The sequence below is a fragment of the Equus quagga genome, chromosome 8 (genome assembly GCF_021613505.1).
Source record: "Equus quagga isolate Etosha38 chromosome 8, UCLA_HA_Equagga_1.0, whole genome shotgun sequence".
In the NCBI taxonomy this organism is placed as follows: domain Eukaryota; kingdom Metazoa; phylum Chordata; class Mammalia; order Perissodactyla; family Equidae; genus Equus; species Equus quagga.
In genome coordinates this window covers 126,741,149-126,766,972 of record NC_060274.1, presented here as the reverse complement: position 1 = coordinate 126,766,972, position 25,824 = coordinate 126,741,149, and the positions used below count along the sequence as shown (strand labels likewise).

General features: G+C 40.6%; 1 protein-coding gene across 6 annotated transcripts in view; it reads left to right on the top strand.

Annotated features, from left to right (window-relative positions):
• PRKAG2 (protein kinase AMP-activated non-catalytic subunit gamma 2) overlaps positions 1 to 25,824 on the top strand; it is a 286,173-nt gene that overhangs the window by 251,023 nt on the left and 9,326 nt on the right. For 4 of the 6 annotated variants that reach the window (XM_046669514.1, XM_046669515.1, XM_046669513.1 and 1 more), the window contains 8 exons: positions 3,900 to 3,981; positions 5,083 to 5,141; positions 12,955 to 13,000; positions 14,715 to 14,769; positions 15,828 to 15,954; positions 18,704 to 18,869; positions 19,202 to 19,239; positions 20,435 to 20,581. In XM_046669514.1, the coding sequence (XP_046525470.1) occupies positions 3,900 to 3,981; positions 5,083 to 5,141; positions 12,955 to 13,000; positions 14,715 to 14,769; positions 15,828 to 15,954; positions 18,704 to 18,869; positions 19,202 to 19,239; positions 20,435 to 20,581 (720 nt within the window). The remainder of the gene's footprint in view (positions 1 to 3,899; positions 3,982 to 5,082; positions 5,142 to 12,954; positions 13,001 to 14,714; positions 14,770 to 15,827; positions 15,955 to 18,703; positions 18,870 to 19,201; positions 19,240 to 20,434; positions 20,582 to 25,824) is intronic. The other 2 variants (XM_046669518.1, XM_046669517.1) reach the window with 1 other exon arrangement.

Sequence of the window (25,824 nt, the reverse complement as noted above, 5' to 3'; positions counted from 1 at the left end):
ACGTTGCATCTCCTAATTGTGTCTGATAATTCTCGGAGAGTTTCTTCATTTCTTTTAAGTCTTGCTTCTCTCTCCTCCTCTGCCTGCAACAATTCTATATTGCCATCTTCCAAATTGCTAATTCTTTCCTCCATATTATCGGCCCTACTGTTCAGAGCATCTAGATTTTTCTTAATCTCCTCTATTGTGTTCTTCATTTCCAATATTTCTGTTTGGTTCTTCTTTATCGTATCAAACTCTTTTGTGACATACCTCCTGAACTCGTTGAGTTGTCGGTCAGAATTCTCTCTTAACTCATTGAGAATCTTAATGATGGCTGTTTTGAAGTCATCATCATTTAGGTTATATATCTCATTTTCTTTGGGATTGTTTTCTGTGTATTTGTTACTTTCTTTCTGTTCTGGAGATTTAATGTATTTTTTCATATTGCTTGATGTTGTTGATTTGTGCCTCCGCATGGAGATAGAGTTTAGTTGCTCCTTTCACTTGTTTCAGCTGCTGCGGTGGGGGGAGCAGCTGTTTATACTTCACCAACCAGGAACCCTGTCCGTAGTTGCTAACTGGGCCTGGGCCCCTCTTCGTAGCCACAGTGGCCCTTTGGATTCCCTCCTCTGCCGTGGGGGCCGTCACAGGGGGGCTTCAGGCTGCAGGTGCCTACTGTTGCAGCCCGCCTAGATGTGCTCTCTCCTTGGGGTCTGCAACGGTGTTATGGGTTTTTCCAGCGGCCAGGGGTGGGATCACTTATATTTGTCGCTCCGTTGCTGTCGGCACCCACCAAATCTCACTTGTCCTCTATGGGTCGCAGGAGAGCTATTGGCATCTTCTACAGTCTGTGGTTAGTACACCTAGCTATGCTGCTTTTGCCCTGGGGTCTTCCAGCCTTGTGGCTGGCGGCTGGGTGCCTTCTACTGGTGCTGTGCAGAGGCTTTCCCTAAGGCTGCTGTGAGCCTGTAGGGTTTCCCCCTAGGCTACTAAGCTGGGTCTCTGGAACTCTCTCCAGCCCCAGTCCTCTCCGAGATCTCCGGCAATCCCTAGCCTCACGGGGCGGGCAACGGCAGCTAGGGGGTCGCCCCGCCCTCTGGGATTCTCTCCGGGCCTCTCCCGGAGCCGTGAATGCTCAGCGTGGCCCCTCTGCTAAGGGCAGACAGAGAGTTTTGTCTGCTGCCCGGGCGGAGCTCCGGCGCTTCCCCTCCGGGTCGCAGAACCGGCCTTTGAAAGTTCCCCCAGCCCCGGTCCTCTCCGAGATCTCCGGCAATCCCTAGTCCCACGGGGCGGGCAACGGCAGCTGGGAGACCTCCGTGCCCTCCGTGTCTCTCTCTGGGACCCTCCGGGCGCCCCGAGCACCAGGCTGGGTCTCCCCGCCAATGGCGGGGAGAGACTCTCCCCGCGGGCTCAGGTGTGCAACTCCAAAGTTTCCCTCTGCGTTTAGGAGTAATTGCGGGGGGTTTAGGTAGGGTTCTGGTCACCTGTTTCCACCGTCGCTCCTCTGTTGTGTTCTCGCTCCTGCCCTAGATGTGTGTGGATCCTCTGGGGGCGTCCGTTGGAAGAAAGCCGCTTGCGGGTACTAGGCTGCCCGTCGGGGTCAGAGAGTTTTCACCTATTTCCACATCCTCCCAGAGGAAAGTCCATCCGCCTTCCGATGTATAGTCGCGTGGGTGTCTCAGACATCCTGAGATGCTGTCTGGATATCCTTTGTCAAGCGATAAGTGTCCAAATAATTGTAGACTCGAAGGGCGAGAGACAAAGAGGACTACTCACGGCGCCATCTTGGATCTTCTCCCCTCTCCATAATTTTTTATAGTACTTCTAGGTCCACAGTCAAGGATTCCCGGAGCATCATCCAGGTAGAAAGAGCAGACCATTCACACTGGCACATCGTCCCTGGGTGCCGTTTAGTTACACAAACAGCATGAATATTTTTATGATTCTTGACACAAGCTGTGGTTCAAAAAACATTTTATCGATTTATAGGTGCTGATTAGGGAGTGTTTCTCTCCCGTGTCAGCAGACTGGCTCTAGTCACCTCCTCTTCCCAGTTCTCTACTAATCCATTCAGCCCGTAGATAGGATCCCTGCTATGTTCAGGACACAGTGCTGGACTCCACTGAGTGTAGAAGATAATTGATGAGATCTGCCTTACCCTCCAGCCGTCCCTGTACTCCTTTGTGGGTGAACCAGGCATCTACGTGAGTCATCCTAAATAAAGGCAAAATGTGTCACTGTAAGGGCGTAAACAGGTGCCGATTTCTTATTCCTAGTCTGCTTTGAAGCTCTAGGTTCCTGTAATCCTCTCATTTCTTTTCATTATTCGTTAAGTTAACATTAAGTTCATTAATAATTTCATTAAGTTAACAAGGGGTTTTAGAATATAGTGGCTGAGAAGATAACCTTTTTCTTTCTTTTTTTTCTTAAAGATTGGCACCTGAGCTAACAACTGTTGCCAATCTTTCTTTTTCTTTTTTTTTTTCTTGCTTTATCTCCCAAACGGCCGCCCCCCCCCCCACCCCCCCCCCCCCCCCGTACATAGTTGTATATCTTAGTTGCAGGTCCTTCCTGTTGTGGGATGTGGGACGCCGCCTCAGCGTGGCCTGACGAGCGGGGCCATGTCCGCGCCCAGGATCGGAACCCTGGGCCACCGCAGTGGAGCACGCAAACTTAACCACTCGGCCACGGAGCCGGCCCCATCTTTCTTAGTTAAAAGGAAAACTATGCCACAGCATTAAAAAAAAAATTTAAAGAAATAACTCTCACTGTCCTGGCTCATTAATATACAGTTTAATTTTTTGCTTATTTGTTTTTGATCTTTTCCATTCAAACACATAGTTTATAATTATAATGTATAATTGTATAATCTGCATTTTTCACTGCCATAAGCCTTTTTTTTCTTTTTTACTTCAACATAGTCTTCATAGTTATACTATCTGATAATTGTTTCTCATTGGTATGCCAAGATTTAACAAGTTTTCTTTTGTTGGTGGTGGATATTTTTCCAATTTCAATATTAGAAATGGGGCCACTTTGAATATTAGAAATTGAGCACCGTTGATTCAAGCATCCTGCTCCTGAAATTTTAGTGTGAGTAAGTAATTCAACAGGGAAAAAGCTAGTGCACACACGGTATGAATATTTTTGTGGTTGTTGTTACAAGCCTGTGGCTCAAAAAATATCCTAACGATTTATGGTGCCACCAGTCGTTTTACCATAGCACTTGCATTAGGTGCTATAATTTTAAAATATTCATTTATTTAGCAGCTATACATGATACTTTAAATTTGCTTTAATTTTAAGTTCTTCAGTTGTGAATAAAGTTGAACCATTGTCCCTGTGTTTATTTGCTCTCTGTGTTTAGAGGATCATTTTCAGCCCTGAGCTTCTGGCTTTTAATAAATCATCACCTCTGATGCCTTCTTTACCAGTCATGGTAGAGGCGTGTTCGTCATGAGGGTTCAGTGAGACACCATGTATAAACGTACTCTGAACAGGGCCTGACCCATAACAGGCCCACAGTGCAGGTCCACAGCCGGAAACCAAACCCAGGCTGCCAAAGTGCAGCACGCTGAACTTAACCACTAGGCCACCGGGGCTGGCCCAATATATATGGTTTTAATTATATAAAGTTTCTGTACAAGAGTCTTTAGATACATTAAGAAAAAAGTTTTTGAAGTTAATTGCATTATTTCAGTTTCAAAAAATAATCTCCAATTCCCATATGCCTTTAAATATAATACAAAAACACTTTTGCTTATGTTAACAGATTAATGTATTTTAATTTATCAAACTTACAAAATTTAACATTGAAGATAACTGGTAAGATTTGGTTGAATATTTTAGTTGAAGGAATTTTTCTCCCTGATATAAGGACTTTAAAAGTATGTTCTGTTTCTCTTATTTGCCTCCAGGTTAAAAAGGCCTTCTTTGCCTTAGTAGCCAATGGTGTCCGTGCAGCGCCGCTGTGGGAGAGTAAAAAGCAGAGTTTTGTAGGTAAGCATTGTGGGCCCGGGGAAAAATCTGGAAGGAGAAAGCTTACAAGCAGAAAGCCAAGGTATTTTAATAGGTGCTGGTTTGGAATTCAGCCTAGTAAACATGTTACCAAAATAAAGAACATTCTTTTCATCCTGGCAGAGGTGGGGCCGCTAGTAAATTCAAAACACTTATGAGCCTTTATTGAGTTTCCTTTTTATATTTATTTACTGTTTCTTTCGATTTATCCCCTCTGGCTCTCTGAAGGATCTTCTGTGCCTCTGCCGTTCCTGCGAGCCCAGGACGGTTCTGCTGCGGAGGCTGCGCCAGACAGCGCTCTGTCGGTGCCCTCTGCTCACACGTACATGCCTGTGCTCTGTCCCTGCCTCCTCTCTGCTGAACACCTGTTTGACAGGGCAGATGAGATGATGTCAGTGTGATTGACGGCTTTGCTAAATCCTTGTTACACTATTAAAGATGTCGTGTAACTCACAATACCTAAACTCCATAATTTTTCATCTTGTAACTTCTAGTAGACAGTGAATATCGTCTCCCTCAGTATGGCTCACGTTATTTTGAAGTTACCAGTTTACGTTTGCCTCCCCCTCTAGTTTACAACTTCCTCGGGGCGCAGGGTCACATCTTCTTCATCTTTGTAGCCCTGGTGTCTGGTTCATAGTAGACACGTAATGAATAGTGACTACTGAAACCGCTGTTTTTAGAATGCTTCTCAGGAAACAATCCAGGTGCCCCAGAAGTATCATATTTCTAAAGCTTATGGAATGCTTTATTATTTTAAAGTATTTCAAGTTATTTACATTTAGCTGCAAGTTTTGTGTGATGTTTTATAACAATCAGTAAGTTTTCTCGCATTGAATTGCCAAATACTCTGACTAATTCCATTGTACTTGCTGTCAGGTTCAATTTCAGCTAAATTTGCCTATCTTAGTTTGGTGTAGTTAATTAACAGATTAGTAGTTTTAAATAATATATTAAACTGCTTGATATTTTAAAAGTATATTTTCGAGCTTTTCTAGTGGGTATTTCTGGTTTGCTCGTCATTTGAAATTTTTCTTATAAGTTTTCATAGTTGCATATTTAACATATAATTCTTTGTTCCAGGAATGCTAACAATTACAGATTTCATAAATATACTACATAGATACTATAAATCACCCATGGTAAGTGACAGAAACCCTTATGTCAGTAATTGGAGCTGCGTATTTCTATGTATGTGTGTAGGGCTGTGTGTAATTTAAGATTTTTGTGGTTTTTTCTTTTTTGGTAGGAGGGGTTAGCAGTGCTGGTGGTTGATTTTGCCAAATATCTGTAATGTGCAGAGAACCCCGGTGTAAATTAGTCCTATATTTGAAGCTTGAAGAAGGCAGTCTCAGGAAAAATAAAAGGCAATACCTTACTTACTGAGCTCTCAGAAACCCTCGAGTGTGTGGAATTCTGTGTGCTAATTTATTGCGTAGATGTTCTATAAGCTTCGCTAAATTTGTCATCTGTATGGCACTGTGGGCCTGCTGCAGTGCTGAGACTCTGCCTGGACCCGTGAGCGGAGGAGGCCCCTTGCACCACTCTCGTCCGGGCGCCATCACCAGAGAGGCCTCCCTATGCAAATGAGGATGCCCTGGGCCTTGTCTTCACTGGCCCGTTGATGTGGGTGCAGCTTCATGCAGTTATTACCCCAATATTTTATAGCAAGGACTGAATGGACTCTGTGGTTTTCAAGAAATAAAACTTAAAATTGAAGAAATTCAGTTTTGACATTTTTCTGCTGGTTAGGAGAAGACTGCTGCTGGCTAACTGAAGTGGCAGAGCTCCTGGTCCCTGGTCTGTTTTTCAGAGCAGAGTTTGGAAGCTGCACACGGCCTTTCCCATCACTGATTGTTTTTATTCTGCCAGCTTGTTTGGCTTTTATTTTGGCTTTTGTGGGCTTTTTGGGTTATTTTGTTTTTGTTCTTTTGGCAAGGGTGGGGAAGGACAGAATTGTATACTCTGTTTCTTTAACTAGTACTATTTGGGGTATCTAAAAGGTAAGAGACAATCCAATTCATAACTGTTTTTACATATAATGGTCAGTATTGCCCAATAATTCAATTCCTACCTAAAATGGAAAAATGAGTTTCTTCATAAGACATATTCTTAGAAGTACATTTTAGCAAAGATTTTGTAAGTATTCCATATTTATTTCACATGATCTATCTGATTTCTTAAATACTACCAATGCAGGTGAATATTGGTTTTCCTTATAATAGTCGCATCTCTGCTTTTGGACCAGCAAAATCAGCACTAACCTCTTATGACAAATCTCAGCAGTAGTTAGTTAAATCAAAATTTAGAAAACAGTTATGTCTAAATATACAGCCCAAAGTGTTTCTTACTACTTGAGGACACATTTTTTCCTCCACATTTCACCTCATTTTCTAGTTATGAACAGAAAAATGCTGTTGTGAAAGCTATGGCTCATTTTATTTTCTAAGAATTTATCATTAGTATGTAAAAACACAATTGATTTTTATATATTGACCATTTATGCTGTAAAATTCACTTATTCCAGTAGCCTTTTTTGTACGTTTGTTAGGACTTTTTCTCTGTATGTAACGTTGCCTGTGAATAAAGACAGTTATACCCACACCATTTATTGAAAGGACTTTCTTTTTAGTTACAGAATTGTTTTAATGCCTTAAGTGTGGGTCCGTGCTGGATCTCTTCTGCTCCACTGTTTTGCTTATCTATCTCTGTGCCAATACCATGGTCTCTTAATGACTAAAAGAAAAAATACCTGCTGGTATTATTGGGAGTTTGTAGATCAATTTGGGGAGAATTGGCAGAGCCTTGCAATCTGAGAAGGTGGTATTTCTTTTTCTTGGTTTATTTCCTTGGCTAGTGTTTAAGTACAGTGTTTAAGTCAGGAGAGCAGACCTCCTTGCCTTGTTTCCCATCTTAGAGGGAAAGCATTCAGTATTTCACGGTTAAGTATGAGGTTAGCTATAGTTTTCTCATAGATGCCCCTTATTGTGTTGAGGATGTTCCTTCTTTTCTAGGTTTGCCAGAAGTTTTTATCATGAATGGTTGTTGAATTGTGTGAAGTGGTTTCTCTTTATCTATTGAGATTATCATATTCTTTTTCTCCGTTCTCTTAAATATTATTTCTTCCAATATTTTTCTGTCCCCTGCTCCCCTTCTGGGGACTCCAGTTACTCAGCTGAGACTTTTGTGGGGTTTTTGCCTGTATTTTTTCTCTCTGCTTCATTTTGGATATATTTTATTTCTATGTCTTCAACTTCACTGTTCTTTTCCTCCACAGTATCTAATCTACTATTAATTTTTTTTCCTTTCAGATGTTGTATTTTCTGCTCTAGAAGTTCCATTTGATTCTTTTTTATATTTTCTATTTCTCTCCTTATGTTCATGTTTTCTTTTAAATCCTTGAATATATCATATTAGTTGTTTTACAGTTCTCTGCTGATCCCATCATCTCTGTCAGTAGGCCCAGAATCCTGGGTCTGATTCTATTGACTGACTTTTTTCCTGCTTCACATTTTCCTGCTTCTTACAAATCTAATAATTTCTAATGGATGCTAGACATTGTTAATGTTATGTAGTTGAATATCTGTATTGTGTTCCTTTAAAGAGTATTGGAGTTTGTTTTGGCAGGCTGGTAATGGACTTTGCAGATCAGCTGGATCCTTTTGAGGCTTTTTAAAACACATATATTGAGATATAATTCACATACTCTATGTTGGATACAATTCAGTGGCTTTTAGTATGTTCACAGACTTGTGCAGCCATTGCCACAACCAATTTTAGAACATTCTGATTACCTCAAAAAGAAACTCCACCCCCCTTAGCTGGGACCCTCGTCCCAACCCCCCATCACCTCCAACCCTGGGAACCACTAATCTGCTTTCTGTCTCTCTAGATTTGCCTATTTTGGACATCTCATAGAAATAGAATCCTACAACGTGTGGTCCTCAGTGACTGGCTTCTTTAGTGTAATGTTTTCCAGGTCCCTCCATGTGGTGGCATGTATCAGTACTTCATTTCTTTTCATTGCCAAATGACATTTCCTTTTATGGATATACCACATTTTACTTATCCATTCATCAGTTGATGAACATCTGAATGGTTTTCACTTTTGGGCTGTTGTAAATAATGCTGCTATGAACATTTGTGTACAAGTGTTCCTGTGGAGATAAGTCTTCGTGTCTCTTGGGTATAGACCTGCGAGTGGAATTTGAGTCATATAGTAACTTATGTTAACTGTTTGAGTAACTGCCAGACTTTTCCACAGCAGCTGCACCATTTTACATTCCCACCAGCAGTGTATGAGGGTTCCAGTGTCTTCCCATCCTCATCAACACTTGTTACTGTCCATCTTTTTGATTATAGCCATTCTAGTGGGTGTAAGGTGGTATATCTTGTGATTTTGATTCACATTTCCCTGATGGCTAATGATGTTGAGTGTCTTTTCATGTGCTTATTGGGGGGCTGATTTTTAAGCTTTGTTAGGATGTTACTCTTTACTCTGACTGGTTTAGTTGCTTGACTTCTGGAATCTCCATGGAATTCCCTGGTTGTTCAGCAAGTACTTTCCACTCTGCCTGCTCAGAACACAGATGTCTTTCCGTGTAAGTCTTTGCCTGGCCCCATGTGGTTGCACTCCGTGCTTGCCCAGCTTCGTATTCAGTTAAAAACTAAAGGAGATCTCTGTGCAGCCTTCTTTTCTTTTTCTGAACACCTCGCTCTTGTCTGGTGCTCTGCCCTGCAAATTCCGTTTGGCTCAGTCGCCCAGACTTTGACTTCTGTCTCCACAACTCAGTGAGACTGTTGTGCTCTGCTCAGGGCCGGCTGACTGCGCCACGGTCCAGAAAGTGCCTCCAGAGAGAGGAGGCGATTGTGGGGCTCCGTTTGTTGGCTTCCCTTCTCTTAGGATAACAGTCCTGTCCTGCCTGTTGTCTGTCTGAAAACAGTTGTCTCACATGTTTTTTCCCACTGTCTAGTTTTTTCAGCAGGAGACTAAGTGTGGTCTTATCTACTCCATCATGGCTGATAGAGCTCTTTTGATATTTTAGGCATGCCTCTTTGCAGTGTTTTCTTGTGGTTGCTGTATGGATTTCAGTATCAGTTTCCACTTAGCGCTATCTATTTAGAGTTAATATTGAATTTTTTGCATAAAATATTGTTTCATTTAATCTGCCCCTATCATTGTTGTTTTAAACAAAATGAAGAGTAAGAGGAAAAGATATTTACAGTTTTTTATGTTAACCTTCATAGGTTCATTCTTCATTTCTCATTCTTTTGTGGATCTGAGTTGCCGTCTGGTGTTATGTCCCTTAGTCTGAAGAACTCCTGTCAGCATTGTGTAGTCCAGTTCTCTTGGTAATGAATCATCTCAGTTTTTTGTTCCCCTGCCAGTGTCATTATTTCATCTTCATTTTTCAAGGGCAGTTTTGCTGTTTTACAGAAATTGAGTTAAGGTGTTTTTTTTTCTTTAGCACTTTAAGGATGTACTTTCGTTGTCTTTTGGCTTCCCAGTGCTTCTGATAAGAAGTCAATAGAAGTTTCTATCCTTTCTCCTCTACGTAATGCGCCATTTCTTTCTGGTTCACGATTTTCTCTTGACATTGGATTTCAGTGGTAACTGGGATATGCCTAGGTGTGGTTTTCTTTGTATTTCTCCTACTCCAAGAATGTTGAGTTTCCATGATCTTCTAAGTTGTCTTTTCACCTAATTTGGGAAGTTTCTGGCTGCTGTTTCTTCAAGTACTTTTTCTGTCTGATTCCTTCTCTCCCCCCAGCAGGGACTTCAGTGACGTGTGTGTAGACCACTTGATGGTGTGCCACGTGTCTCTGAGACTTTGTTCATTTTTCAATCTTTAGTGTAATTTTTCTTCAGATTGGATAGTTTCTATTATCTATCTTAAATTTGCTAATTCTTCCTTCAGTGAGTGCCAGTCTTATTTTCTGTTCTTTTTTTTTTTCCTGATTTTTCTCCCTGAATCGCCTCAGTACATAGTTGTATATTTTAGTTGTGAGTCATTCTGGTTGTGGCATGTGGGACGCTGCCTCAGTGTGGCCTGATGAGCGGTGCCATGTCCACGCCCAGGATCCGAACCAACGAAACCCTGCGCCACCGAAGCAGAGTGCATGAACTTAACCACTCGGCCACAGGGCCGGCCCCTGCCAGTCTTATTTTCAAACCCCATTCCTATTGAATTTTCAGTGATAATGGGAGCTTAAACTTCTTTCTAAAATTTTCTATGGTTGATTTTCTACAAAATGGAAATGAAACTTTTAAACAATAATTTTCATGTGTGTTTTGGAAAGAACTGCTCTTTATAATGAGAACCAAGGCTGCTACTTTTCTTATCAACCACTGTATTTACACAAATACAGACACTAGATACCTTTTTTCCTAACCATTAAATTTTGTACTCAAGAGCCAGTGGTTGCTTCCTCTCCACCTTTCGACAGAGCCTGGTAGAATATTGTTCACGCTCGGTATTGGTGATACTTGTTGTTTCTCCTCTCCTTCTAACCGGATCCATTAAGTTTCTCTTTCTTCCTCCTCCTAATTCATTGTAGGTATTTTCAAAGGCTTGGCCTGGGGCTCTCTGCTCTTCTGTGTGGCGTCTCTTCTTTGGAAATCTTAATCCACTTCTTTAACTTCACTTTCACATTCTCCTTCCCATCCTTAGTCCCCGCCCATTGAGATTCTAGTCTTTCAGAGTCCCACTCGAGTATCACCGTAGAGATGGAGAGTTCCCTATATTAGTCTCCCTCGGGCAGAATTAGTCACTATTTCAGTGCTCCCCCATTAATAACCTTATGACACTTTTCATATTGTATTCTGATTAGTTGTAAGGCAGTGTTTCTCAACTGGGAGTGATTTTTGCCCCCCAGGAGACATTTGACAGTGTCTGGAGACATTTTTGGTCATAGTTGGAGGAAGGGTGGGGTGGTTCTACTGGTGTCTAGTGGGTGGAGGCCAGGGATGCTGCTAAACATCTTACAGTGCACAGAATGGTCCCTACAACAAGGAAACATCCAACCTAAAATGCCAGTAGTGCCATGGCTGAGAAATGGTGTTGTAGGGGTATCTCAGTTTCTTGCTAGATTTTGAGTTCTTTGAGGTGGAGACTGTATCTTACTCATCTTTGTACCTTACGCACACACATACACACCATTCCCATCGTGCCAGGGCCAAACACTCCTGGTTCATAATAGACCCTTGTGTTAGTTGAATCATGTCCATGATGGTGACTGTAGTTAAAGAGCTAAGGGGTTGTACAGACAGAGAGCAGAGAACCCTCCACTCGGCTAAGCACTGGCTTCATCTCAGAACTTCCTAGGGACACTTAGACCAGTGTGTTCTACTTTAGACTTTGTTAAAACCATATCCTCATCTTCCCTTACCCTCAGTCAGGCTTTATTCTCTGTTGTGGAGATTATCATTCAGTCACCTAGCATCAAAATTGGGGGGCTTTTTATTTCTTCATTCATCTCCATTTCCTTTATTTGATTAATGTCTAAACCTTTGGTTCTTCCTTCCAGTTGCTCTTGTATTCCCACAGTCGTTGCGTTAGACCTCACTTACCACCTGAGACTTGGTTTGGCATCTGGCCCCAGTGCCATGAAAGTCACCTTCTCTGAGCTTTCTCTCCCATCGTCCACAGCTCACACCTGTCAGCGCTGGCCCAACCTTCTCTCCCAGACTTGGAGCCCGCCGTCGCATCGGGTGCTTAAGTCAGCATCAGGCCATGTCATTGACCCAGCCATCACTCCTGTCCTCCAGCACGCTGGTCTCCTGTCCGTGTTCCATGAACGCGAGGAAGTCTGTTTCCTCTCCGGGCCTTCACCGTTTCCCTAAAGCCCTCCCGTGGTGCAGGGCCAGGCTGGAATCTGCCTCCACCCCATTTTCCTTGCCTGACCCCTGTTCATCTCTTCTTTCTCTGCATCCCTGCAGAGATAACCTTTTAGATATGAGCTGATATATATTCTTTCTGGAGTTGTCAGTGACGTTTTTACATAGACTGTCATAATGTTCCTGCCAGCTGGATTTTAAGCTTCAAGAGGAGGCCAGGTTTTCTTATTGCTGATGTCCCCCACAAGTCCCAGGAGAATGCTGACCTAAGGTGTAATTTTTTTGTTTTGTTTTGGTTTTTTGGTGAGGAAGATTGACCCTGAGCTAACGTCTGTGCCAGTCTTCCTCCATTTTGTATGTAGGACATTGCCACAGCATGGCTTGATGAGTGGTGTGTAGGTCTGTGCCCGGGATCTGAACCCATGAACTCTCATGTCTCTCATGTTCTCCTCACAGAAGCTGAATTTGGAGGGCCTTTTGATGCAGTTGTTGAGGAAGGGAGAGATGGTTAGAGAGGTTAGGTAATTTGGACAAGAATAGCAGCTGAGAAGAGGCAAGGCTGGTGTTGAGATTTGAAACAAAGCTGAGCGGCTCCCAAATGGCTTTGTGTTACCGCACACTGTTGGCCCTTCCAGGTGGTTGACCCTTTCTGCTCTGTGACTGTTGGCCCTTCCAGGCGCTTGACCCTTTCTGCTCTGAGAGGACTGCTTGTTATGGTCCAGCACAAACTGACCTAAAGACTGAATTTTAGCACATGATTTAACCAGTGGCCCTTTTTTAAATTCAAGATGCTAAGAATCTTCTGTATCCTCAAAACCAAGGAAAGAGTATATATGTCCGTGTGTATGTTTTAAAATTTAAGTGTATCAGAAATTTTCAAATTAAATTAATGAAAATATAGTATTATACTGGTTTATTATATTTCAAGTTTATAAAAACATTTATCTTCAAAGAAATGTAGAGCATTTTATATTTCTCACATATATTTCCAATATTCTGAATTATCTTGACTGTTTCCATCTGCTGAATTATGGGACTCAGCAGCAGTTATAAAAGAATTTCTTTTTTTCTTATTGTATGTGTTAATATTTGTAAAAAAGAATTTTTCTTATTTTCAGGTACAGATTTATGAATTAGAGGAACATAAGATTGAAACATGGAGGGGTAAGCACTATTGGGTGTTAAAAATCTTTTAATATCAGGGGGGAAAGTTCTACTTAGTTTATAAAATAGGTTTTAATTTCGCAGATCCTTTTCTTTCTGGTTAATAATAAATACGTTCATTAAAACATTTCTTTCTCTCTTACTTTTGATAGTATGCCATACCACTATAAACATTATCCGTTCTGTCAATAGACATTTATAGACAGCCTGGAACAGGTCTGTCTGCAAAGCCTGGGAAGATAAAGATGAGTAGGCTGACCAGTGCCCCAGTCTCCACCCCGCAGTGAAGCCACGTTCACTACTAAGGATTCCCCCCAAACTCGCTTTTGGATGAGAAATGCACCAAAGGAATGCCTAAGATTAGCAAAAGCAAGGATCTGTTCTTATTGAAATTTAATAATTATTTCTTTACAAATTATGGAGAAACATAAAACAAGTGAACCTTAAAGTAGATGATTTGGATCAAATAACATGAAAATGACTTCAAGATTGCTTTCTTTTGTTTGTAACATTGAAGTTCATCCTTTATCATCACAATACCCTTTTCTGAAATGGAGCCATTTTTTAAATTCTAATTTTACGATTGTGAAATTGTTCTGTCCTAGTGAGACCTGTCACGCTGGCGTGGTGGAGAGGGGGCAGAGGGCATGCCAGTAGGGATATCAGGGGTCCAAGCCTGGACGGGATCCCTGAAGAGCTCAGTCTGAGACTGAGGGGAGCTCAGGGAAGAGCCTGGATAGAAATGGAGGGACCATTTGAAGGAAAATTTTACTTTAAAATTGAAGGTTAGCTTTGTACTTCCCGTAATCTGCTTGGTATGATAAGCAGCCTTTGTGACTGGCTGCACCATCTGGACATCTGCTGGAATTCTCTAAGGGGGTGGGGGCTCTTTTCCTTCCGTGTGATTTGGAAGTTTTATTGAGTGATGTGTTTGATTTATGACGGCTTTATCAAGTCAAACAAAGTCAGTCAACATGGGGTCCATATTTTAGCACTGCCTATTGTGAAGTGAATATATAACTTAACACCAAGACAGGTACTTCTTATCACATTCTGCTGTATGAGTAATGTTAGACCAAAATTTAAGTATATTTACATTTTGAGGTTACATGGTATTCAGTAGTAATAATAACAATGTCAAGATATTCTTGAATTCCTTCTGTATAGAAACTTCAGCAAAGCCAAGTAATTACAGATAATCTTTAATAAGATAATTTCCACGTAGTAGAAAGATGCCCAAGATGCAGACTTTGAGCATTAGTTTGGTAAAATAGAACTTAAGAACATTTAAAGAACAAAGTTTATTATAACTTTTATTTTATCTTTTAACTTAGGAAAACTAGTTTTGAAGGATTTCATAAATGCTTCATCTCTTGAGGGCGATAGTAACTTGGCAGCGTTCTAGTGACCTCTGCTGCTATTGCTCTTTTATCAGACTTTTTGACTTCTCTTCTGATTTTTACAACATCTGTTGTAGTACTGTTTTTAAATATCTAATTTTTCCACAAAGGCAACATCCTGAAAACAGTTTGGAAGTTGTTTAAAATAGCCATAACTATAATTGACACAACAGTTTTCAGTAAATTAAATATATTTGATTTGGGTTTTTAATCCTTCTAATTATTATCTGTAAATTGAAGTGTATTTTAATTTATGTAATAATTGTGAACAGCAAATGCGTTACTAATTGCATATTTTCTTTCTATAAATACAGAGCTTTATTTACAAGAAACATTTAAGCCTTTAGTGAATATATCTCCAGATGCAAGGTAAACTTGTAAGATTTTTCTCCTTTGAAAACATTCATTCATTCAGATTCATCTGTTTTGTTACCATGATTGATTGATAGATATTTTTTATCTAGATAGGGGCCAGCCTCCTTAATTCCAAATACTAGATTCAGTCAATTTAGAGACAATAGAAATCACAGCCATTGCTGGTCCAAAGGATTGGTGGTGGACTAGGAAGATGGTCATACTAAGCAGTTTTAAAGTCCAGATTACCTGCCACAGAAACCACCTGGGGAGCTTGTTAAAGTTGCAGGTTCCTGGGCTCCACCCCCAACCTATTAAATCAGTCCTTGGAGGGTAGAGCCCAGGACTGTGCATTGAAACAACTCCCCAGTGGTTCTGACATACCCTGAAGTTGAAAAGTCAGTCTTTATTGGACATGTGTCCAGAGGTGGTCATAAGAGTGGGCTCTCCTCTCAGTAGTCTTCTAGCGCGTCTGTTTTGATCCAGGCCTTCTGGGATGGTTCTGATACATTTCCACCTTAATGAGAAAGCATTCTTAGAACTCTAGAGCACTAGCGAGAAAAAGTGGAGTATCGATTTACGTTATTTCATTTCCAAGTCCTAACAAACAGATACCCCCACCATGCCTCCTTGCTGGTGGTCACAGCAGAGGCCAGAGGTGGGCTAGCCAAGCAAGGAAGCCGCCAGCAGGCTGCATCAAGTCAGAGTGGCCCATCCAGGGGGCTACGCCACCGGTCCCCTCTTCTGCTCGTGTTGTCATCTGTTAGCTTTCCCAGGGGTTAGCTTCTGTCATTCCTCAAATAAAAGCATTAAACTATTAAAGCACTATTAAAAAAACTCTCCTAGAGATTTGTAGCTCACACTTATATTTGAGATTTATTAACAAAGATTGTGAAAAGTTAAAAAATTTGCTGAGATCTCCAATTTAAAACTTTTCTAAAACGCTGTTTCAAGTCAATCAACCTTTGTTATTTTGATATAAAACACTGAAAATTCTTTTAAAGCAGGGGTGGTCCAAAGTTTTCTAATTTTTCCTTAAAGCCTCCTAACAACTTTAATGGCTTTTCCCACAGCCTCTTCGATGCTGTATACTCGTTGATCAAAAATAAAATCCACAGATTGCCAGTTATTGACCCTATCAGTGGGAATGCACTTTATATACTTACCCACAAAAGAATCCTCAAGTTCCTCCAGCTTTTTGTAAGTAGTTTTTAGTGTTTCTAAAGACATAGTTGCATCTACTTTAACTAATTTACTTCAAGTAAATTGGCTCCTCTTACCTCAGTAGAGGAAACTGTTAATTTTGAGGTCTCCATTTCTAAACTTCAGTTTCTCAACCTGCTGCTGTTTGAATTGTACTTTCTTAAAGTTGATTCCAACTGAAAAGCAGTCACCTTTCAGTGCAAGTATCAAAATAGTAAAAACACTTGGAATTCTCTATGTAAATTAGAATATTTTATCACCTAAAACATGTGCAGAAATAAAGCAATTTGCAAGTCAGTCTGATTAAGAAACTACTACAGAAGATGAATTGAGCCAATATAGATAGCAAATTACCCTATGATGCTTTGATATCATGCTTTTAGAAACATAGATTCGAAAAATACTGTCCCCAGGATTATCTTCTTATTAACTGCAGCAGTGATAGAAAACCCAAAGCAAATAAAATTTTGGCTAGAGACTATACCATGTTGGTCCAAATTAGGCTATATTTATCTGTAGGTTTTCTCAGCTGCATTTGGAATGAGATGGCTTCATAATCATCCAAAACGTGGAACCTCTTGGTCAGCAGTAGTGAGGCTCAGAAGGACCAGAGTGTTTACAGAGATCTTTAATTGTTTCCTTTTAATTACATGCACTGAATTTGAGGTTATAAGTAATTGGCCAACTAGAACCAGTAGGAGGCCTCATTCATGGTTCAGAAGAGATCATTTGAAGTTTTTTTTTTAAGAATATAATAGACATTAAAAACCTACATCAAATTAGCTTTCCGCTTTCCTTCTCCACAGCTTCAAATAAGGAGGTAAACTAGCGTGCAGCGTGATGCCGAGGAGCCAGGGCGGCTGCTCCCGGGACGCGGCCTCACTCTGCTGGACAGAAGCACAGAGGGTTTAGTGATGGGGAAGAATACCTTGTCCATCAGACCAGTCCTATATTTTAATAGTTTACATGTGAAAATAACACTCTTCATGTTTAAATAAATGCTAAGCAAAAGGTAGGAAGGAGAAGTACAATTTTCAAAAAAGCATGAAGTTTGGTAAAGAGACAATCCAGGGAAGGAGAATTAGCGATGGACGGGTATTGTTGTTCGGACTTCGCGTCTCTCGTGCACAAGCTCTGGGTCGGCTTTTGCTGCGCATGCAGTTGCCTCAGTACGAGGCCTAGTAGGACCCAGGGCGGGGCTGTGTATTCAGGGCGCCCGTGTGCCAGGCTCTAAGCCCATTTACCCCTTAGAGTAATAATTTTGAAATCACGTTAATCATGAGAGCGAAATACTGTTTGGCGTTCACGCTGTGTCCAGCACTGTCCTAAGCACTTCACACGATAAGCTAACCCTCGCCACCGCCCTCTCAGGTAGGTACTTTGATGGATCCCGTTTATCAGTGAAGAGACTAGGCGAGGTTGAGTAACTTTGTCACTGCTGGTAGTGGTGGAGCAGCATCTGACCCAGCCAGCCTCCGCGGGGTCCCCCTGCCCGGCCCTCTCGGGCAGTGTTTAGCTCCTCTGTGCAGAGGCACCTGGCTCGGAGGGCGAAGCGTGCACAGTCCCCCAGGTGGTACGCGGTGGAGTTCCAGCCCATTTCCACGGCCACTGCCGCAGGAGGAGTGACAGTTTGTCGGGCCTTTGGCATCTTTCTCTTCTATAGAAAGTAGGGGAGGTTGCTTCTGCCAGTACTGCCTTCTATTTGGGCCAATATGGTAATTAGAATCATGCTATTGGAATATTCAGCCAGAGGTTTTCAGATAAAAAACACAGAATTTTAAATAAATTTCAGAACCTGATTTTTACTGAATTGAGATCGTTTTCTGAGAACGAGTGGCGTTACCCTGGAGACAGGGGACAGTTGGCCTGAGCGTGCAGTGTGGAACGGGTTGTCCTGCATCGACGTGGGCGAGGTGACCTAATAGGTCTCTCTTTTTTTCTCTAAATTTCTAGGATTCTCATGATTTGAATATTGATGAACTCTTTGACTTGAACATTTTGTTTCTTCTAATTGTTCATCTTTTCCTGATAATTATAAGGTACACCAGGAGGATGGAATCAACTATACCCTTTATAAAAGGTGGATTTTGAAACCGTAGACCTTACTGTGTTTTAGTCAAACGTGATCCTAGACTTCTCTCTTCTGACTTCTCCCTCCTCCTCTAAAACAGCCCGTGAAAAGAAAAGTTCACTTGTAAAGTTTCTTTTAATTCTGTTCAGTTGGCTTGTTCTTTGTTCCTAGTAGACAAAAATTGGAGTCCTCCAGTGGAGAATTCAGGGTGTGGAGGTGGGATGGGTGGGGACTAGCTTAGCCGCTCAGAGGCTTTGGGTTTGGAAATATGTGGGTTCTTAATAAATGTTACTTAATGATGACAGCAGGCCCAGGAATTTAACGTGAATAATTAAGAATAAAGGATTCTTGGTGGCTTATGGGTCTTAATTTCCAAACAGACCTGTTGTTCCCTTCTGTCCACTTTTTCAGTAGGTGGAGAGAAGGGGAAATGTTAGCAATGTTAGTGCTTTGCAGTATTTTACTAAGTGGTTAAATATAAGCGTTGACATACAAACTGATCTGAACAAGAGACACAATTCTTCTGTGTAACATTTTCATCTTAGTTCAGACGTCCAGGTAGATCGTTAGAAAAGACTAGTTTGTTGCACATAGTTTTTCATTCAAGTGTGGACATGTGAACATTGAAAAGGTCCCTTCTGGCTCTAGAGCATCTGTGTTTATCTTGCGGTTTAGATGTCTGATATGCCAAAGCCCGCCTTCATGAAGCAGAACCTGGATGTACTTGGAATCGGGACCTACCACAACATCGCCTTCATACACCCGGACACGCCCATCATTAAGGCCCTGAATGTCTTTGTGGAAAGACGGGTGTCGGCCTTGCCTGTAGTGGACGAGTCAGGTCTGTGTGTTTGGCCATCCCAGTTGAACAGAAACGACTGTTTGTCTCATTAGAGTAAAATTATTGTTAAATGACTCAGCCTATCAGATAATGGAGGAAATGAAAATTTAGATATGGTGAATAAATTCAGCACGAGGGAACACTCAGGATAATAAGAATTTTAAACTGGCTTATTTTCACATTTTCCTTTAAGATACTGTTTCGTTTCCATTTAAAAATAGACAAGTTAATTTTATTTAGCAATATTCAATTCCTAGTAATTATCTAGTTAAGATTGATTTTATTGTTTTTTGTTTCTAAGACATTTTTCTAACATATATTTTCATTTTTAGGAAAAGTTGTAGATATTTATTCCAAATTTGATGTAATTGTAAGTATTTTTAATTTTGTTAAACCTTATCATCTAGAATGTGCTTAAAAACATTAATTTTTTCTGTTTTTTCCTAATGTAATAGTTCCTAGCTTTTTTGAGGATGAGGATCTTATCAGAGAATTCCATAGACTCCTCATAGATTTAATATTCATCAGTTTGGCAATGAATAATATTTGGTAGCGTTTTATAATTCTTTGTCCTTTCAGTACATGTGTAGTTTATCATCACTACAGCATGTATTCTATTGTAAATGATCATATTTCTATGTGGGAGGCATTATTCCTTCCGCCAACATTCATGTGCTTGGTGGACACATGAGTTTCTGGACCCTTGTCGTCCACATGCCGTTGTTTGCAAATGGGAACAGCTGTTCTAAAGAAGACGGCAAATGTGTTCGATAGAGTTATGTGAAGTCCTCTGTTTTAGTCCCAGGTTTAAATCTACTTGGTAGATTTTGGTGCTACAGCTTTCCACTTGATGCCCTTTTTTCTCATTCATTTTAAAGGCACTTCCTTAGAGTTTTACATTATTTTTAAGAAAAGGAACTGCAACTTTAATAGCCCCAAATGTGCACACCATTTTCTGCCATATTATTGACCCCAGCATTAAATATTCTTTTGCGGCTGTCTCGGACCCTTTTGTTTCATCTTACTCTGTTTAACATAATAGACACCAAAAAATCTGCCTATTGGAATTTGATTGAGTGGGACCCTCTCAGGTTAATCAGCGCCCTGAGAAGCCGTTTGGATCTTTGGGGCTTATATGGCCTGTTCTTCGTCCATAATTGGTTGATTCTGATGGGTCCCCCAGAAACGTGGGGAGAGACCATTCATTCAGGTTCCCTAGCTCTGTGGCACTTCTCACCCTTTACAAATGTTAGGCCACCTCTTACACGATTGTTCACTCAGGGTATAGAGCCTCATAGGGTAAGAGTGGGGGAATCTTCAGTAGGACGTACAGTCAAAATTTAACAAGGGTGCTTCATAATTAAGGTACGCTTTGCGAGCTTTAATTATTATTATTAAGATGATGAAATAACAGTACTCATGGCATGTTGCAAGCTGGTATGGTGTTACTAAGTTAAGATAAACATGAACGTTTTTAAAAATCAAGTTGCTTTAAACTTACTAATTTTGGTCATTAATGTGAATTGACATGAAAGCATATAATTCGTTCTGTTACCTTATTACAGAACCTTGCTGCTGAAAAAACGTACAATAACTTAGATATCACAGTGACCCAGGCCCTTCAGCACCGCTCACAGTATTTCGAAGGTGTTGTGAAGTGCAGTAAGCTGGAAGTGCTGGAGACCATTGTGGATAGAATAGTAAGAGCTGAGGTGAGATGGCTGTCCCCTCCTCCTGCCCTCCTTCCCTTTCCCGCCAAAGCCGCACTGCAACAGGCACTAACCAGTCAGTAGTGCCTCGGGAATTCTGAATCACGGGAATGGCCCATGAAGCAGCCTTCAACTTCAGTCAGATGGCACGGTTCCCTTATTCCAGAACCTAGCACGTGACTTGGCGCCTAGTAGGCCATCTGTAATAAATGTTCACTGAACTGAATTGATTAAGTCCTGATACATAGTTGAATCAAATAAACTGGTAAGATACTTCCATGGTTTAAAAAACCTATACTTGAGAAAACGGAAGTCCCAGGAGCTTTAAGGCCATTAGGGTATTTACAAATTTAAAGTTAAAAATGTACAATTATCTGGTTTTAACAAAGTGAATGATAAATCAATAAAATGTGTTCTGATCTCTTTTTTAAATTAATTTTCTCTCTTCCCACCAGTCTCTCTCCCTCTTTCCTGATTTGGATAAATAGAGGATGGTCGAGTAACTTTGTCCCTTGACCCTCAGCACTCATGTGCCTTGCACTTTACTGCCCGTAGCGTTTTCAAGTCTACTCTGCATAACACTCTAAATAAAAGATAAGCAGCATCGGGGCTGGCCTCGTGGCCGAGCGGTTAAGTTCGCGCGCTCCGCTGCAGGCGGCCCAGTGTTTCGTTGGTTCGAATCCTGGGTGCGGACATGGCACTGCTCATCAGACCACGCTGAGGCAGCGTCCCACATGCCACAACTAGAAGGACCCACAACAAAGAATATACAACTATGTACCAGGGGGCTTTGGGGAGAAAAAGGAAAAAATAAAATCTTAAAAAAAAAAAAAAAAGATAAGCAGCATCATTTTATAGTGTATCCAATTCAGTATGTCCATCCCCCAAATCGTTTCTCCCCTTTCCTGTTAGAGGGGATAGGAATGTTACCCTGTTTCATTCTGGGACTGAAGGATGCAACCGTGTTCATTCTGGAGCAACACCTAATTAGGCAAAATTAATTCATAATGATAAGTCATTTTGATGTTTTTTATTATAAATGCAAGAATCCAGTCCCAGAAGAAAAGTACTTGATAATTTTTTAGGCTAATAACGGGCAACCGTGACTGTCTGAAAGTGACACACGAAGGTGGTGTGTTGCATCAGAGCGAGTGCTCCCTTTCAGGAGCCGTCGCTAGAAGTCACCTAGCCCTGCTTTCCTCGCTGTGTGTTCCCCCTGCTGCAGCCTCGCTGAGGACACTCCCCCGGCTTCAGCTGTCATGGCTCTTAACATGTCTCTTAGAATCTCAATATGAACTCTTTTCTTTTTCTACTTAAATTTAACATCTCATCGCTGCTTGTTTTCCAAACAGTTTTTAATTGCCTTAAGAATATGTCTTAACTTTTTATTAATGTCCTTAGAATTGTGTGCCTTTTGAAGATCATAAGCAGACATAGGTAAGGCATCCCTCCCTAGTTATTAATAAGAACAGTGGACATCTGTATGATGGGATCCTTTATTTTTTTATTTTATTGAGGTCATAATAGTTTATAACATTATGAAATTTCAGTTGTACATTATTATTTGTTAGTCATCATATAAATGTGCTCCTTTACCCCTTATGCCCACCCCGAAAGCCCCTTCCCCTCTGGTAACCACTAATCTGTTCTCTTTATCCATGTGTTAGTTTATCTTCCACATGAGTGAAATCATACGGTGTTTGTCTTTCTCTGACTTATTTCACGTAACATAATTCCCTCAAGGTCCATCCATGTTGTTGTGAATGGGATGGTTTTGCCATTTTTTATGGCTGAGTAGTATTCCATTGTATATATACAACACATCTTCTTTATCCATTCATCAGTCAGTGGGTACTTGGGTTGCTCCCATGTGTTGGCTATCGTGAATAGTGCTGCAGTGAACAGAAGGATGCATAAGTCTCTTTGAATTGTTGACTTCAAGTTCTTTGGATAAATACCCAGTAGTGGGATAGCTGAGTCGTATGGTGTTTCTGTTTTTAATTTTTTGAGAAATCTCCATACTGTTTTCCATAGTAGCTGTACAGTTTGCATTCCCACCAGCAGTGTATGAGGGTTCCCTTTTCTCCACATCCTCTCCAACATTTGTTATTTTTTGTCTTGGTGATTACAGCTGTTCTAATGGGGGTAAGAGGATAACTCATTATAGTTTTGATTTGCTTTTCCCTGATGATCAATGATGTTGATCAGTGATGTTGATCAGTGATCTTTTCATGTGCCTGTTGGCCATCTGTATATCTTCTTTGGAAAAATGTCTATTCATATTCTCTGCCCATTTTTTAGTTGGATTGTTTGTTTTTTTGTTGTTGAGTTCTTCATATATTTTAGAGATTAACCCCTTGTCAGAGATAGGATTTGCAAATGTTTTCTCGCACTTGTTTGGCTGTCTGTTCGTTTTGTCCCTGGTTTCCTTTGCCTTGCTGAAGCTCTTTAGTCTGATGAGGTCCCATTTGTTTATTTTTTCTTCTGTTTCGCTTGCCCGAGTAGACATGGTATTTGAAAAGATCCTTCTAAGACCAATGTCAAAGAATATACTGGCTATATTTTCTTCTAGGAGTTTTATGGTTTCACATCTTACCTTAAAGTCTTTAATCCATTTTGAGGTAATTTTTGTGTATGGCAAAAGATAATGGTCTATTTTCGTTCTTTTGCATGTGGTTGTCCAGCTTTTCCAACACCACTTATTGAAGAGACTTTCCTTTCTCCACTGTATGTTCTTAGTTCCTTTGTTGAAGATTAGCTGTCTGTAGATGTGTGGTTTTACTTCTGGGCTTTCAGTTCTGTTCCATTGATCTGTGTGTCGTTTTGTACCAGTACCATGCTGTTTTGATTACTATAGCTTTATGGTATATTTTGAAGTCAGGGATTGTGATGCCTCCAGCTTTGTTCTCTTTTCTCAGGATTGCTTTAGCTATTCAGGGTCTTTTGTTGCCCCATATGAATTTTAGGATTCTTTGTCCTATTTCTGTGAAGAATGTCATTGGGATTCTACTTGGGATTGCATTGAATCTGTAAATTGCCTTAGGTAGTATGGACAATTTAACTATATTTATTCTTGCAATCCATGTGCTTGGAATATCTTTCCATTTCTTTATGTCATTGATTTCTTTCAATAATGTCTTATAGTTTTCATTGTATAGCTCTTTCACCTCCTTGGTTAATTTTTTTTTCTTTTTTTTTGTTGAGGAATGTCCTAAGCTAACATCCTGTTACCAATCTTCCTCTTCTTGCTTGAGGAAGATTGTTGCTAATCTACGACAATCTTCTCTATTTTGTATATGGACACTGCCACAGCATGGTTTGATGAGCAGTGCATAGGTCCACGCCTGGGATCTGAACCTGCGAACCCTGGGCAGCCAAAGTGGAGCACACGAACTTAACCACTATGCCACCAAGGCCTGCCCCTCACCTTTGTTAAATTTATTCCTAGACATTTTATTCTTTTTGTTGCAATTTTAAATGGGATTGTACTCTTGAGTTCTCTTTCTGTTAGTTATGAAAGTATAGAAATGCAACTCATTTTTGTAAGTTGATTTTGTACCCTGCAACTTTGCTGTAGTTGTTAATTGTTTCTAATAGTTTTCTGACGGATTCTTTAGGGTTTTCTGTATATAAAATCATGTTGTCTGCAAACAGCAAGAGTTTCACTTCTTCGCTGCCAGTTTGGATACCCTTTATTTCTTTTTCTTGCCTAGTTGCTCTGGCGAAAACTTCTAGTACTGTGTTGAATAAGAATGGCAAGATCAGGCACCTTTGTCTTGTTCCTGTTCTCAGAGGGATGGCTCTCAGTTTTTCCCCATTGAGTATGATGTTGGCCGTTTGTATAATAAAGGCCATCATCATATATGGCCTTTATTATATTGAGGTACTTTCCTTCTATACCCATTTTATTGAGTGTTTTTGTCATAAGTGGATGTTGGATCTTGTCAGACGCTTTCTCTGAGTCTATTGAGATGATCATGTGGTTTTTATTCCTCATTTTGTTAATGTGGTGTATCACATTGATTAGTTTGTGGATGTTGATACATGCTTATGTCCCTGGTATAAACCCTACTTATCATGCTATATGATCTTTTTTTTTTTTTTAAAGATTGACACCTGAGCTAACAACTGTTGTCAGTCATCTTTTTTTTTTTTTGGCTTTTTCTCCCAAATCCCCCCAGTACATAGTTGTTTGTTTTAGTTGTGGGTCCTCCTAGTCGTGGCATGTGGGACGCCACCTCAACATGGCCTGATGAGCAGTGCCATGTCCGCACCCAGGATCCGAACCAGCAAAACCCTGTGCCACCAAAGTGGAGCACGCAAACTTAACCCCTGGCCACAGGGCCGGCCCCTGTGTGATCTTTTTAATGTATTGCTGTATTCAGTTTGTCAATATTTGATTGAGGATTTTTGCATCTATGTTCATCAGCGATATTGGCTTGTAATTTTTCTTCTTTTAGTTGTCCTTGTCTGGCTTTGGGATCAGGGTGATGTTGGCCCCGTGAAATGTGTTAGGAAGCACTCGTCGTCTTCAATCTTTTGGAATAGTTTGAGAAGGATGGGTATTAAATCTTCTTTGGATGTTTGGTAGAATTCTCCAGAGAATCCTGGACTTTTATTTTTTCGGAGGTTTTTGATTACTGTTTCTATGTCTTTACTTGTGATTGGTCTATTCAGATTCTCTGTTTTGTCTTGATTCAGTTTTGGGAGGTTGTATGAGTCTCAAAGTTTATCCATTTCTTCTAGATTGTCCAGTTTGTTGCCGTATAGTTTTTCATACTATTCTCTTATAATCCCTTGTATTTCTGTGGTATCTGTTGTAATTTCTCCTCTTTTATTTATAATTTCTTTTATTTGAGCCCACTCTCTTTTTTTCTTAGTGAGTCTGACTAAGAGTTTATCAATTTTGTTTATCTTCTCAAAGAACCTGTTAGTTTCATTGATCCTTTCTACTGGTATTTTTTGTTTCAATTTAAATTATTTCTGCTCTAATTTTTATAATTTCCCTCCATCTGGTGACTTTGGGCTTTGTTCTCTTTCTAGTTCTGTTAGGTGTAGTTTAAGATTGCTTATTTGAGCTTTTTCTTTGTTTGTTCAGGTGGGCCCATATTGCTATAAATTTGCCTCTTAGGACTGCTTTTGCTGCATCCCGTATGAGTTGGTGTGGTATGTTTTCATTTTCATTTGTCTCCAGCTGTTTTTTGATTTCTCCTTTAACTTCTTCAGTGATCCATTGGTTGGTCAGT